General features: G+C 57.1%; 6 protein-coding genes across 6 annotated transcripts; 3 read left to right on the forward strand and 3 right to left on the reverse strand.

Moving 5' to 3' along the window:
• Window positions 1–138: 138 nt before the first annotated feature.
• J7T55_007418 (uncharacterized protein) lies at window positions 139–3,370 on the reverse strand (the record flags this gene model as incomplete). The annotated part of the gene is made up of 3 exons (XM_053144178.1): window positions 139–362; window positions 437–1,532; window positions 2,255–3,370. 3 exons carry the CDS (start codon window positions 3,368–3,370, stop codon window positions 139–141), a joined length of 2,436 nt encoding a protein of 811 aa, XP_052993108.1.
• Window positions 3,371–3,968: 598 nt separating this feature from the next.
• On the forward strand, window positions 3,969–5,091 carry J7T55_007419 (thymine dioxygenase; the record flags this gene model as incomplete). The annotated part of the gene is made up of 3 exons (XM_053144179.1): window positions 3,969–4,010; window positions 4,067–4,902; window positions 4,959–5,091. 3 exons carry the CDS (start codon window positions 3,969–3,971, stop codon window positions 5,089–5,091), a joined length of 1,011 nt encoding a protein of 336 aa, XP_052993109.1.
• Window positions 5,092–5,396: 305 nt separating this feature from the next.
• Window positions 5,397–6,239, forward strand: J7T55_007420 (uncharacterized protein; the record flags this gene model as incomplete). The annotated part of the gene is made up of 1 exon (XM_053144180.1): window positions 5,397–6,239. The coding sequence occupies one exon, from the start codon at window positions 5,397–5,399 to the stop codon at window positions 6,237–6,239; it is 843 nt and encodes a 280-aa protein (XP_052993110.1).
• A 580-nt stretch (window positions 6,240–6,819) lies between these two features.
• J7T55_007421 (uncharacterized protein) lies at window positions 6,820–8,076 on the reverse strand (the record flags this gene model as incomplete). The annotated part of the gene is made up of 1 exon (XM_053144181.1): window positions 6,820–8,076. One exon carries the CDS (start codon window positions 8,074–8,076, stop codon window positions 6,820–6,822), a length of 1,257 nt encoding a protein of 418 aa, XP_052993111.1.
• Window positions 8,077–9,225: 1,149 nt separating this feature from the next.
• On the forward strand, window positions 9,226–11,196 carry J7T55_007422 (uncharacterized protein; the record flags this gene model as incomplete). The annotated part of the gene is made up of 3 exons (XM_053144183.1): window positions 9,226–10,432; window positions 10,511–10,784; window positions 10,860–11,196. The coding sequence occupies 3 exons, from the start codon at window positions 9,226–9,228 to the stop codon at window positions 11,194–11,196; spliced, it is 1,818 nt and encodes a 605-aa protein (XP_052993112.1).
• Window positions 11,197–12,550: 1,354 nt separating this feature from the next.
• J7T55_007423 (uncharacterized protein) lies at window positions 12,551–13,393 on the reverse strand (the record flags this gene model as incomplete). The annotated part of the gene is made up of 1 exon (XM_053144184.1): window positions 12,551–13,393. The coding sequence occupies one exon, from the start codon at window positions 13,391–13,393 to the stop codon at window positions 12,551–12,553; it is 843 nt and encodes a 280-aa protein (XP_052993113.1).
• Window positions 13,394–15,077: the final 1,684 nt, after the last annotated feature.

Consider the following 15,077-nt stretch of genomic DNA (forward strand, 5'->3'; position numbering starts at 1 on the left):
ACAACCACGCCACCTGTAATCAATGTATCCTGTATCGTACCAAATAGAAATACCAGTACCAAAGGGTGAAAAAGCAAAAGTCCAAATAAGCAGGTGCGAAAAGCCTTGATACTTCATACTTTAAGCCACAAGGCTCAATCAAGACGGTGGCGCGTACTGCACAACCTCTCCCTTCGCGGTGATATCCTCATCCTCAGCCACATCTCTGTCCGAGGCCGAGTCTGGCGTCGTGTCTTTATCCTGTGAAATCTCTCCCTCCGTGCTGCTTTCATACCAATCATTCGCCGACCATTTCGCGATGAGCTCCGCCGCGTTTTGAGAAAGCTTATCGTAACCGGGGTTCTCCTTTGGCTCAAACATCGCTACAGAATAGGCAAGAGTCAGCACCAGTACTACCCAACCCGCTCAATCAAAGGGAGCAAAGAAAATGGCTCACCCATATGCGCCGATGTTTCGTCCCCGGCCTGCTCGTTGACCGCCTCCTCCCACACGCCCAGCTTCTCGGGCCCGTTGCGCTTGCTCGGCAGGTTGCAGAACGTCCTCTGGCTGCCCAGCACGGTGCCAACCATGTTCGTGCCGCCGATGCCCGCGACCTGCTGCTGCAGGGCGGTGGCGCCCTTGCCGAGGCGTGTGTACAGGACGCCGAAGCCGACGCCCAGCTCATTCTGCACGCGCGCCATGTATGCCACGCGCCGCCGCAGCTCCTCCCCACGCGCGAGACAGCCCACGAACTCGAGGTGCGACGACACCCACGTCCAGCCCTCGGTCAGCTGGTCGCGCTTGAGGTACGCCGCCGCGGCGCTGCCGGCGAGCGCCGCGCCCGCCCCCGCGTATAGGGCCATCTTGCCCCAGCTGCCCCACGTCGACGACGACTCGTTGGCCTTGCCGGTGTTCCCGGCTCCGCTGGGCGCCGGCAGCGCGGCGACGGGCTTCTTCTCCTGGCCCCGCTGCGCCTGGGCGTCCTTGCCCTGGTCGGCGGCGCTCTTCGCGCCCCACAGGCCGGTCAGGGTGCTCAGCTGGGAGAAGGCGGCGCTGGCGGTGCTGTAGTGGGTCTCGGCGCCGTGGGCGACGACGCCGGGGCTGATGCCGAGGTAGGGGGTGTCGAAGCTGAGGACGCCCTGGACGTAGGGGAACATGAGGCCGTTGAGGTCGATGCGGTCGGCCTCGGCGGGGGCGGCGGTGTGGTTGCCGTCGCCGGAGCCGCCCGACGCCGACGACGGCGGGATGACGCGCTCGCTGGTCAGGGCGATGACGGTCTCGGCGGCTACGATGCCGCCCATCGAGTGCCCGCACAGGACCACCCGCACCGACGGCTCGACGGTCGGCGACGGCGTGCCCTTGCCCACCTCGATGTCGATCACCTTCTCCTGCAGCCAGTCGCGGAACCGCGACACGCAGTCCGCCAGGTCGCCGCGCGTCTCGTACTTGGGGTACACCAGCACCTGGACGTCGAGCTTGGGAAGGCGCTCGGCGACTAGGTCGCGGAGATGCTGGGTGAAGGCATATTTGTAGCCGAAGGTCTCCTCACCCCCCTGTATGGACGTCAATAGTGTCCCATGTTAGTAGTGTTCGATGGCGCGGTAGCAGGTAATGAATGATGTGACGGAAGTGCTTGCCTTGAAGCCGTGAATGAAGCAGAGAAGGAGTGTCTTCTTCATCTTGCGAACCCATCTGAGGTGGCCCAGGTGATGCTCAGGGGTTGGGTCCAGGAAGGGAGCGGGATCGGGATGTTGAGTAGATTTGGGTTGATAAAACTAAATGGACTTTGGGTCTGGGTGGCAAGGCGCATGTGAGCTGCTGTGCTGGTGCTGAGCTGAGGTGTGGAGGGTCGAGACCCCACCAGCCGGGCGAGGTGATGTCAGCGGGGGGTTTTAGGGAAATTGGGATCCGGCTGTCAAATCTACCCCAGACAAGGTTTGTGCGATGATCAGGGTCTTTAATTCTATATTTGGTCGGCATTTTGCAGGCTGATTCTCGAATTGAGTAATTCGTATCGGAAGCCCGGCATATACATGGCAGATATTCTGTAGTTATGACAATAAAGGTAGACTAGATAGACAGTCGACCGGTGATCTCGTATGCAGTGGATCACGGAGCCCACATGTATAGGAGGAACATCCCTAAACTTATGTTCATCAGTCAACGTGTTATATGAAGCTTATTTTGTAGATCAAGACTTTTATGGCCCAGAGCAGTATGCAAGTATCTATGGTCCCAGACGCCATCATTTTCCATGCAACCTCAGCACCCTCACAGCATTCTCGCCCATGACCCCCTTCGCCTTCTCCGAACCTTCACCCAACGCCTTGTTCACAGCCTCAGCATTCATGCCCACGCTCTCCCACTCGCCGTCCTCATCCGTGCCCAGCGGCGGGAAGAAAGGGTGGTCCGTCCCGAACATCAGCCTGTCCGCCCCACCGCTCGCCTCGATGGCGGCGTTGAGGCCCACCTCGCTGTAGATGACCGCGTCCAGGTACACCTGGCTCCTGAGCACGTCCCACACCGTCCGCCTCTGGGGCGTGACCTTGCCCTCGCGCACCAAGTGCCCGTCGTGCAGCACGCAGCTCTCGATCCTGCCCGCGAGGAAGGGCAGCGTCCCGCCGCTGTGCGCCAGGATCATCTGCAGCTTGGGCACCGCGTCGAACACGCCCGCCAGGTACATGCGAGCCACCGCGATGGTCGTTTCCATCGGGAAGCCAAGCGCCAGCGGCAGGACGTGGCCGTACTCCTCCGAGGCGCGAGGGCCCCAGACCTCGTTTGGCAGGCCGTAGTGCGGGTGCAGGAAGATGGTCAGCCCCGCGTCGGCGAGGGCCTGGAAGATGGGCACGAGGTTGGGGTCGTCCAGCCCTTTGCCTAGGCCTGAGGTGCCCAGGATCACGCCGCGACAGTAGTCGAGCCCCTTTAGTTGTGTGATGGATTCCTGTATGGTGGACAGAGGTGCGGTTAGGGGGAGTGTGCCGAAGAAGAACAGCCGTCCGGGGTGGGCAGCACACATGTCACTAAACTCCTTGTTCACGGAGGCCGCAAAGGGGCCCGCTTCCGATGGCTCCAGGAAGTCCAGCCATGGGTTTGCGAGTGAGATGACTGAGATGTCGATTTTGTGAGTGTCCATGAAGTGTAGTTTCTGCGCCAGTGAGGAGTAGTGCTTGGTCAGGGGCCGCCCCGGAGGTTTGGCCGACGCATCATCGGCGCCGGTGAGGGACGGCACCTCGGCCTCGAGCAGGATCAAGCGCGGGTCCGGCGAGCTGGCGAATTTCCGGACCAGAGGGATGGTGGACCGTGACTCGAGGATCTGGACATAGGAAGGAGGATACATGTGGGTGTGAATATCCACCACCTTTGCAGGCGAGGTGGACGAAGGATCGGCCATGATTGTGTATATTCAGTCCAGTCTTTTGAGTGAGTGAACGACTGACTGCGCTGACCAAGTGACCGACAAGGCACGAACGAGCAAGAGATAGAACTAGTAATATGTGTGAAGAAAAGAAGCTTGTGGATCCGGATGTGCTGCCCGGAGGATCGACGGGAAGCGGAAAACTACCCCGCGGGCCCCTCCTCCATCTCCCCCTTCCCACGGCAGGCCTTATCTGGACGTCCCGGGGGGCGCCTGGTCAACCGGCGGAATCCTTATCAACGGCGGCCATCGTCAAGTGAGTTTGGCACTTTTAATGTGTAAAATCCCACTGATTGGGCTGGATAGAGTCTCGGCCCTAGAGCAGTGGGATGTCATCCTTATTCGCCTGCCGTTTAGAGCCGCCTCGCGAGTCGGAGACTGCCGAGCTTGCTTCGTTTTCTCTAAAACTTAAACAGGCCCAGACTCTCGCCGGGGATGGCCGTGTGACAACTTTAATACTGACACGAAGTCCACTTCACAAGCCAGAACCTCCACTCTACCCAGGTACTCGCTTGACCACTTCAGTTCGCTATCATTGATTGGCTTGTCGCAAGTCTCAAGGAAATAAAACATCATGGAGAAGGCCGCCGTTGACGAGCAGGGGCTCATGATCCCGGTACGTGGGTGCTGGTGGGCTGGCTGCGTGGCCCAAGATGCTGAACGTCTCATCAGTTGATCGACCTGTCCAAGTTCCTGCACGGAGACACCACCCAGCGTCAGGAGACTGCGAAGGCAATCCTGAACGGCTTCCAAAACGCGGGCTTCATCTACCTCAAGAATCTACCACTCTCACCCGAGACACGCAAGCATGTCTTCGACACCAGCGCCAAGTTTTTCAACGGGCTCAGCAAAGACGAGAAACTGGCACTCGGGTGGACAACTCCAGAGGCGAACAGGGGCTACTCGGCGCCAGGGCGCGAGAAGCTTACCCAGCTCACTGACATCAGTGAGGTGGCCAAGTTGAACGCTGATAGCCCAGACATCAAAGAGACTTTTGAGATTGGTCGCGAGGGCGACCCTAATTATCCAAACCGATGGCCAGTTGAGAAGCCTGGAACCGCAGTAGACGGGTTCAAAGCGACGATGCTCGACTTCCACAAGCAATGCAAGGCCATTCACGTGGAGGTCATGCGTGCCATCGCCGTTGGGATGGATCTGGACGAGGATCACTTTGACAGCTTCGTTGATGTCGGTGACAACACCCTACGACTGCTCCACTACCCAGCTGTCAAGAGCGAGGTCTTTAAGGTCAACCCAGGCCAGGTTCGCGCGGGCGCGCACTCAGACTATGGCAGCATCACGCTGCTCTTCCAGGATGGCGCGGGCGGACTGCAGGTGCAGAGCCCTAATGGGCAGTTTGTCGACGCGACGCCGATCGAGGATACTTGTGTCGTTAATGCTGGTGATCTTCTCGCGAGATGGAGCAACGACACCATCAAGAGCACCATTCACCGCGTGGTAGAGCCGCCGAGGAAGACTGATGAGCATCCAGCGAGATATAGCATCGCGTGAGTACCCTCAAACTTACTCTGTCGAGAACCGTAAGACTGACCTGCTCTTTTAGCTACTTCTGCAACCCCAATTTCACAAGCCATATTGAGGCCATCCCGGGCACGTTCGCGGCAGAGACGGACAAAAAATATGCTGGCATCAACAGCGGGCAGTACCTAGTGCAGAGGCTCACTGCGACGTATTGATGAGTCGAAAGAAATCAGAATGAAATAAATGTGTTTCGAAAATGCTAAAACGAACAAGAGATAAAAAGGTGCTCGCTGATTATAAAAGAGATCGCCTTGTGCACTTAAGGTTTATGTAATGGAGACCGTATTTTTCAGCCGTAGTTTTCATCGTAATTCTGTACTGGTCGTTATCTTCGATAAGCTTTCCATCTGCCTTCTCTGCCTACCTTGATTCTTCAACTACCACCATTTCAAAACAAAAAACTCTACACCATCCTAACCGAGCTTTCTTTTTTCACAAGTAACGGAAACACAAGCCCAAGATGAGCGAAAACGCCAGCGCCGAGCTGCTGGCCGCGGCCAAAGACGCCGCGGCGCGCAATCTCGACTACTACGCCCTGTTAGGCATCGACCCGTCCACCGACACGATCACGCGCGACACGGTGCAGCGAGCATGGCGCAAGCGGTCGCTGAAGTACCACCCGGACAAGGCGGGCGAAAAATTCGACAAGGAGAAATGGGAGGAGTTCGGGCTGGCGCGTGACATTCTGGCTTCGGAGGAGGCGCGGGCGGCATACGACGGGGCGAGGGCGGCGGCGCTGCAGAGGGCGCGCGAGAAGGAGCAGATGAACGCGCGGCAGCGGCAGTTCGTCGAGGAGCTGGAGGAGGCCGAAGGCCGGAGCAAGAGGCAGCGGGAGGAGGGCGCCGCGCGTCGCGAGGAGGAGGAGCGCGAGAGGGCGCTGAAGACGGCTGAGGGTCGCAGGATCGTCGAGGAGAGGCAGCGGCTTGTCAGGGAAGCCGAGGAGCGAGAGCAACAGCGGAAGATTAAGGATGACGAGGCGATGGACGACCGGATAAGGGAGCTGCAGGACAAGCTTGCGGAGAAGGCGAGGCGGAAAGAGGAGAAGCGGGCGAGAAGGGAGGGCAGGAAGGCCGGTGTCGCTGACGAGGAAAAGAGGACCGACTCCGCGCCCTTGGCCCCCCATGTCGCTGAACCGAAGCATGCCACCGAGAGTCAGACCGCATCGATACCCCGGAGAGACGTGCAAAAGTCAGACGACCCGGTCAAGTTCTGGGCGACGCAGTGGCCCAAGACGAGGGAGAGACTGAAAGCAGCACAGATTGTTAAGGAGCAGAGGATGAAGGAGGCGAGCACTGCGGCTTGAGAGAAAGGTAGTTGCCCGGAAGTCCACATAATTTTGTGTCATGATACCCAACAAAACAAGATTGAGCTAACACCATTGCTCTCTTCAAGACCACCCTCCGCATGTTCTCCTCACGTCACATAAGAGCTTCAGTAATCGGCGTCACGCTCGCAAATTCATAGGTGAGATGGAACTACGCCGAATGTAGGGAGCATGAAACCAACCCAGAGGTAAGAAGCCAGTAGCAGTAGGACTATCGGGGGCAGCTCTGCGCAAGCAGCTCAAATGCCCTTGTGTTATGAGACTACAATCATGACAGCGATAATCGCAGGTAAGGCTTCGTTCACCGTTGTTTGACACGTGCGTCACCATGGTAACAATCCATGGCAAGAATACAATACTTCCAAATTGTGTTTCATGCCTCTCATGTACATACATATACAAGCTGGAGCTTTGGACATTGTCCCTCATGAGTCAGACTCAGCATCTAAGATAATAGTTGGATGCACCTTCAAGCCCATGAGAAGCGCTGAAGGCGGTGCGTCAGGAACATTTTGAGCCGAGTTTCGCTCGAGCCACCCTCAAGCCTTCTGATCGCATATCAGTGCTTCTGCTGCCCGTCCAGCCCCTGTCTGAGCCACTCCGGAATGAATGCCTTGATCTTGACCTTGAAGGGCTCCTCCCCCTCCTCGCCTGCCCCTCTCTCCATAACAAACTCGTCTGCGGGAGTATATGAGCTCGCAGCCGTCTCCCCGGGCAATACCACGTCCGTCATGATCTCCAGCCGGCAAAGCGCCAGGCCGACATTGCCGACGCCCCGCAGCCACTTGCCCGCGCTGCGGCCCCTCTTCCCTAATCTCCCTATGCTCGTGTCCGTCGGGATAGAGCCAGCCACCTGCACCGCACCGGAGTCCTCAGGGCGGTACTGAAGCTGCTGGGGCTGTTCCGCGCCGTCCGCGCCGTAGATCATAACCGGAAGGATCCGCTTGCGCACCACGCCGCGGTGCTTGGTGCGGATGGTCAGCTCCTGACCCACGTAGCAGCCCTTTCGGAAGTCGATGCCGCCCATGACGTCCAGGTTGCCCTCGAGCGGCAGGGCCTGCTCCCGGAGCAGCTCGGACTGGCCCTCGGGAACGCCCATCAGGTACCGCCTCACGCGATAGACGTCCTCGTCGGCGGCCCTCTCGAGATCCACCAGCGGCTCCCGGTCGCCCTCCGTGAGCATCCGGTGCCCCAGCCCGGGGGCCCGCGGGTCGCGCAGGTGCGCGATCCGCTTGGTGTCCTCGGCGCCCTGGCCACTGGTTGGCGTCGCGCCCAGCGCAGCACCGCCGCGGCCGCCGTCGTCCCAGCCGTGCCAGACGGTGACCTCGCCCGGGTCGAGCAGGCGCACGGCGAACTTGGCGCGCAGCTTGTAGCGCTTGATGTGGCGCTCGAGCCGGGGCGCCTCGGCGGCGTCGACCTCGACCAGGAAGCTCTCCCCGGGGGCGCCGCGGGAGTCAGGGTAGACGAAGACATCGTGCAGCAGGCGGCCCGTTGCGTTCAGGAAGGCGGCGTAGGAGCCCCCGCCGGCGGCGGGCGAGAGGATGTTCTGCGTGATGACGCCCTGCAGGAACTTGGGGCTGTCCGGGCCCGAGACGGAGATGAGGCGCCTGGACGAGAGCGCGACCAGGCCGGAGGGCGGTGGCGATGGTGGTAGCAGCGCAGACCTGGCGGGGGATGATGATGAGAATGGCTGCGCTTTTCGCGGGCCTGCAGTGGTGGCTGTTGCTGCAAACCTGCAGGCCGAGCAGATGAAGCTTGGCGCTGCTGCTGGCGTGTGGCCTATGCGCCCGGGGATGATGTTGCGTCGTGGCCGCATGTTGGGACGTCTGGTGCGGTATCGCACGGTTGGGTTTTGTAAGTCGGTGGAGGAGAGGCTGTTAAGATACCTGGACCTAGGTATTTTTGAGAATGACGTCCGGCCGGGGCTTCCGGGACTTCCGACCCGTTTCTTCTTTGCAGGGTGTCTGCCTTTTCAACTTTCTAAGGCTTGGCCTTGGCGGGGTGACTTATACTGAAGTTGCACAGGGCAAGATGCTACAGCTTCTTAGACGCAGCTTTATCACCAGAGCGACACCCAGTGGCTGTGAGCTCTCTTGGGGCCGTCTCTTTTTCTTTTCTCTCTCTCAGACATGGCCGAAGTCTCGTAGCCAGCTTTTCCAACATATTTGTATATTTGGAGGACCAGTATTCTTTGGCTGGTCTATCAAACATGCATCTCCAAAGAGAAGCAACATGAATCTAATTCTTGCCAAGCCCAAATAGATCGTATGCCCTCGGTTTCAAAAGTTCAAGATCTGCCTCTTTTTCTCAGGATATTCCCTAATGTCCGACCCATCAGAACTGATGGCATGTTCTCGAGGGCCATCAAACATGGCCTGTTCAAGTGTGCAAAGGCATTTCGGGTGGCAGAAAGTGTTAATCAGGGCATTCCCCCAACCGGGCCCCATCGCTTGCTGGCATCCAGCGGCCCTAACCATTTCCAATATTTGCTGGACCAATGGGCTCCCAGAAATCTCTCCGTCCCATCACTAGACGGTGAATTCTTGCAACTTTTTGCCTTGGGGTGCTTGTTTCCACGCAATGCCCTGGAAGACAAGGAAATTGGGATGATTACTGTTTTCGACTGAAGATTGGACGAGGCGGAGCTTGTGCCTGCACTTGCACAGGAGCCGCAGGCCCCAGTCCACTTTGGTCCGCACTAGCTTCGACCTCGCCCCGACTGTACCTCGACCACAACTTGGAGCCAGGCAGCCGTCTCACTCCTCTCCCAGACCCTCATCAAGACTGTCAACTCAAACTTCTTCTCACCTGTACAAGCGAAACCCTCAGTGCGTCCGCGCCTTGCGCAGGTCTTGACGACCGGGAAGACCCTCTCTCTCACACCATACCTATCGATTCAAGACATCTTCAGCATCAATTCAGTCGATCAATTCGGCACCGTTCAAGGTCACCATCACCATTCACCATGGCGTCACCTCCTGACGCTTCTGATCCTACTGATCGCCGCCCCTCCTCCTCTGTCGGCTCGACCATGAACTCTGGCAGTGGTGGCTTTGACAGATTCTCCCCCTTTTACTGGGACAATTCTTCATCGCGCGAGAGTAGCCCTGGCCCCCTCGAGATCATCCACGACATTGATCTCAAACAGTACAGAAAGGAAGTACCCCTCCAATCCACTGAGACTGACGCCAGCACTGCTTTTTCTGCCCAAAACTCTCGAAATGAGAACGCGATCTTTCAGCCTTCACTTCTCTGCGGAGGATCGCAATTCTATCATGGCAATGCAGTTAGTCACCCCTTTTCCTCTAATTCCAATCTCTCCACGGGTAATTCTGCCTTCGACGACGGCGACGATGAGGACATAAGCGACGCCGAGTTCTTCGCCCAGTTCGGCGAACTGCCCCCCGCGGCAGAGGTTCCGACCGCCGTCGCTGGCTCAGACATCCAGGACGACGGATCCATGGGCCTTCTTGAGGGGGACCTCGAAGCACAGCTCGGCGCGGAGCTCAGAGTAGGTGGTAACGAATCGATGGAACTGCTCGAAGGCGATCTCGAAGCACAGCTCGACGCCGAATTAGGATCAGATTTCGACGATTTGACGGAACTGCTCGACGGGGACCTCGAAGCACAGCTTGACGCCGAACTTGAAGCAGAAACCCACAAGGAGTACCAATCCGTCGACGAGGAAGAGGCAGCTGAAGCCGCACAACGCAACGCCAATCTTCAAGAGGCACTGCGGATCGCTGCCGAGAAAGCAGCAATGGCCATTCCATATGACCAGAGAGACGATCCGTCCTTTCCTACTGAAGAGGAGCTCGAGGCCGAGCTCGAGGCCGAGCTACGTGCAGCGGATGCTGTCGATGAACCCATCGGCGACGTTACCAGCATGGTCACAGGGATGACAGATTTCGGACCAATAATTAACCCCTCGACAGTGAAGCACGTCTCCAAGAGGCAATCGAAGAAACCTGCCAAGAAGGCGGCCAAGAAGACTGCCCCGAAAGCCAAACCCAAGACGACTACTTCTGCACCAACAAAGGTTGCACCTGGGCCGCTCGCAGCTCGCGTTGGACGCAGCCAGCCCCCACCGATGCGAAAGACAGATGAGCTGCCACAGTTGTACCATCTGCCTGGCACCAACTGGAATCTTTTGAGGAAGCACATGACTCTAAGTATGTATTCTTTACCCACGTTCATTTCTCTCCAATTTCCTATCTTACACCGAGACATTGCTAACGGCGAATTCTTAGGCACGCGAGTTGACTTGAATCACTGCTATCGGTCACTGGGTCTTGATATCGGTCGAGGTAAAGCGTTGTATGAGAACTTGAAGGCTTACTTGCGAATCCCTGGCAACTCCGTCCACCTATCCGCTGAAGATGTTGACACCGAAGATGCCAAGAGAATCATCGCCGACATCGCCCACAAGCTCCTCTACGAGCAGTGCTGGGGTCAGACCTACTTCGACCGACCTTCATTAGACTCTGGCTGCAAGTTCATTACATACCAGGGGGACTCAACTGAGTAAGTTTCACCACTTCCCATCCCCTCCCGCCTGCCTGCAGCCCAAGTCACAGCAGTCCGCTAACTTTTTCGCAGGGTCTTTCTCGAATTCACTTCCCTTGTCTACAAGGCTATGAAACTTGAAGAGAAGCGGAAGAAGGGAAACGCCAAACAGCAGCAGGCCAGGGACGCGCGCGCCGTCACCCACCACCCGACGTCGGAAGCGTTCGCGAACGCGACATACTTCTCGCCGCGAGAGTTCGCTCAGGCGCCGCCTCAAGCGGCCGCCGCCGCCGCCACAAACAACTCACCTCGCATTGTCACGCAGTGCCCGACGCCGCAGGCCTCCGCGGCCACCACACAAAATCCGCCACGCGCGGCGCCTATGCACCCAGCAGAGTGGGCGTTCCTTCGACTGCAGGGGAAGGTGTAGCTACAGGGGTGATGGCGAAATACGGAGGGAAAAGCCAGCGATGATGACGAGGCATCTAAAAAAGTAGTAGCGATGCAATTAAAAATTCAATTGTTGATACCCCCATAAGCGAATGGCTCAATAGTCTCAAGTGCGTGCAAGTCAAACATCTGTTTGTGCCATCTTCCTCGGGATAGTTCTCTAAAAGCCGCCCATGGGACAGCCTCTTATGAGTTAATCTTGTAGGATAATCTTCCAAAAGATATTTTCTGTACCAACAGTACAGTACTTGTGCCTAGCGAGGGTTGCCTCGGTCCTTTAGTTTGAGGTCTCCAAAAAGCGCTCATAAAGGTGCCGAAGCTTTGCGCCACTTGGGTGTTTTCACCTAGACACTTATGTCGACAGAAAGACCATCGTACGCCGCAATTGACGGCACAGGCAGTGTGTGCTTGCGCTTAGTATGTTGCGAAAGAACCGATACGATTAGTATAGTATTACAAAATGCTATAGTTGGTAGATACTTGTAAGAAGACGCCGCTTTTTCCCAAGTAATTATGGTGGTGGATATTGATGCTTGTAAATGGTCTTCACCCCGTCCCCCGATTTTCCCTCTCTTTTCCGGCCCTTGGTCTCTGTCCCCTCCTGGCCCCTGGCCCCTGGCCCCCTCTCCTACTCCTCATTTGTTGTTTTTGGTAAATTGAGGGTATTCCCGCGACCATGCAGTACCGGACAAAAGATTAGAAGCAGTGTATAGATGAAAATGCTTGTGTTGTGATGGTGATGATGACGGTGGTGATCGCCCCTTCTATTCCCCCCCAAACCGGCATCTCCGGTCCCAGAACGCCCCATATATCAAGACGCCTTAGCCCGTAGGTCACTTTTTTTTCCCTCCCCCAACGTGCAGTGTCGACGAGCCACACAATAGGCATTGGAGCCGCCGGGAGATGTGTGACAGGTTGACGCGCGAAAGACAAAGACAAATTCGCAAATCCGAATCGCAGGCCGGGTCTGTCGTCGCCGAGCAAATCCGGTTGAACCGAGGGAAAAATCAGCCTTGAATTCCTAGCACCGACAAAAGAAATAAACGCCACGACTTTTGTAAAGTATCCCTTGTCGGTTGCCCGAACGAAACGCGTCTTCTAAGTGTAGTCGAGAAAAAACTGAAAGAAAAGTTATCCCAGAAGAAATCGGGTAGACTATTGATCAAGTTGCGAAGAGGGTATCTCGAGGGTCGGTCCTGGGTCTATGTAGATATGTATTTGAAAATGATTGAACAAGCGTGGTCGATGTGGCAATGACACCGTAGTCGAAGTGTGGACAGCATTCGAAAGGAAAATTCGAAAATCTTTTCGTCAGTCTGATTGTTGATCAGACATCATCGTCTGGAGGGATCCTGTGGTTCTCGCGCCCCCGTCGCCCATCCCATCTCATGTGGCGGTGGTCGCCCATAGTACTGTGTGTGAAGCGGCAGTGGAGTGGTTTGCGATTCAAGGCCTGGAGGCGGCACAGTCGTCGGAGAGGATGCGGGCTGGTCAAAGCGAAGAGGGGGGAGTCTGGCGCTTGGGGGGGCCGATGATATCGGTCCTGTGTACCCTTGAGTGACGATAGGAGGTAAGGATCCTGGGGGTTGTGCTGGACGCATGGCATAAGGGGCGGGTGAGAAGTCGGCAGCAGTCGGGTCTGTTCTGCGCCGCCTGCTCGGTCTTTCGAGGGGCTCGTCTGCGTATGGCGGTGAACGCTGCTGGTGGGCCATCGACGGAGACGTCGTAGCAGAACTACCGCCCGCAACAAAAGAGCCCGCAAATGATCCTTCCGCAGCTCCAGAAGCGGCAGTGCGCACTGGCTGGGGGCTTGGGGGACCTTGCTCTGCGTGCTCTCTGATGCTTGGGGTTCGTAGGACCACGTCCCGCAGCCTGTTTCGTTCGTTACGGTAGTAGTCGCGCTCGGCCTGCAAATCATGGTTTTGCCTGCTCAACTCCCGGTTCTCGTTCTCCAGCCGCTGCATATTTTCTCTTAAATCCTTGTCTCTCTCCTTCTTCCGGGCTCGAAACCTGGCCGAGGCTCCTGCATTGCGATGTCGCTTCTCGTCAGCCTGGCGCGAGCCTTGATGGACGTCTAACGGTACCGTGATATGCTCTCCAGTGTTTGTTTGCAAGGTCAGATGGGGCTGCGAATCAGGTCCTCTACTGCCTCCACCACCGATTTGTAAAGCACTCATGATGGCCGAAGACAGATTTGCTTCCGCGGGTGGGCTACCTTGGTGTGCGTATCCCCTCCCACTCCCTTGTATTGATTCCATCTGCCCTTGCATATAAGCAGGAGCCATTCTCTGTGGGCTTCCCGAAGCTCCAAGTTGCGAGGGGCCTTGGTGGAAATGATGGGTCGGTGCACTGGAGAATGTCGCCTGAGAGAAAGAACGAGGGTCCATGGTAGCCGATACCGCAGTAGGAGCTTGCTGCACTGCTCGTGGAGATGGGCTAGGCATGCTCGAGGGCGGCCCGGGAGGTCCAGAAAATGGAATCATGTCTTGCGTCGCTCCGAATCGGCCAGGTGTCGGTGTCGAGAAGTCAAATGGCGGCTGGGAATCAGCCAAAGTTGATGGTGTTGCCACACGACTGAAACTGAGTGATCGCGGCGACCTCGGCGTCAAAATCCTTCTTGCTGCCCCCAAGGCAGGGGGCAACGGTCGAGCTGGATTCGGAGATTCTCGTTGACTAGGCGGTGGAATCGAAGTCAACGGGCCAAGAGAGACTGCAGGCCCCGGTGGACCACCGTAAGGGGGAGCCGCGCCATATGGTTGGTACGGCGAGCCAGACACGCCATACTGTCTCGTCCCTACGCTTGACGGAGAGCTGTCACCGCCACCACCTGCCCGTTGGAGAGATGGCGATGTTCGACTCTGGGTGTCCCTCGGCTCGGACGGGTTGAGGATAGTGTGCACTCCAAGCGTTCGCGGAGTGGTCTGCCGTGGAGGCAAGTCGCCCGGGGCAACCAACACTCTGCTAGAATCTCGAGCGGGATCCACTCCACTGTCATTGTGATACGGTTGCGCTGGCTGCAGGGACGAAGGTGAGGCGTTCGCACCTGTCGAATGTGACTGGGAGCGGCGGCGAGAAGGAGGGCGAGAGGCGGCGCCTCTCTGCGACATCGAGACCTTTTCGCCCTCGCGTTGAGGATCTTGTGGTTCCGGACATTGATCACCGCGACCGTCCTCATACGAAGAACAAGATTCCGGCCGTGGGCCGATTCCAGTCGTTTGGACCCCACTGCTGGGTCTCTCCGCTCTAGTTACCACAGATTGTCGTCGCGATTCAGCTGGGTGCCTCTGGCCGTTTCCGTCAAGTCGGCCTACAAGGGGGTTGGTGGGACACCAAGGAAAAGATTGGATAGCCAGGGCGAGAATGTTATCCAAAAATCGTCTTGTGAAGCGCAGATGTGGCAGTTTCCGGGATTACAGGACCGTTTTCCGTCTTTCCGGTCATACAAGAGGTCGGGTAAGACTCCTAGACGCCGTGGAAGCTAAGTGTCTCGCGGATTCGTCCGGTTCAGTAACCGCAGAGAACACGAGAAAAGAGGAGTGTCGAAGTGTTGCTGAACTCTTGAGGGGACTCGCGGGTTTTTTCACTGGCTTGCTATCACAACAGAATGCTGAAGAGACTGTCGAATTGAAACCGCCTGGTGCTGGACGGTTGGACAGCAATACTCGTCGAAATACTGCTTCGAAAAAGATGGACTACGATCTGTAGCTGGCGATAAAAGGGTCTTAGCTGATTCGAACGGGATGACGGATGCAATATGCATGTGGGATGGATATTGGGAGCAGGACGGTGGAGGTGACTGGTAAGGATAGGTGCAGTGAAGCCCACCAACCATGATTCTCATACCAAACTCTGCGACTTGAG

The sequence above is a fragment of the Diaporthe amygdali genome (genome assembly GCF_026229845.1).
Source record: "Diaporthe amygdali strain CAA958 chromosome Unknown NODE_16_length_960263_cov_65_539585, whole genome shotgun sequence".
NCBI classification, from domain to species: domain Eukaryota; kingdom Fungi; phylum Ascomycota; class Sordariomycetes; order Diaporthales; family Diaporthaceae; genus Diaporthe; species Diaporthe amygdali.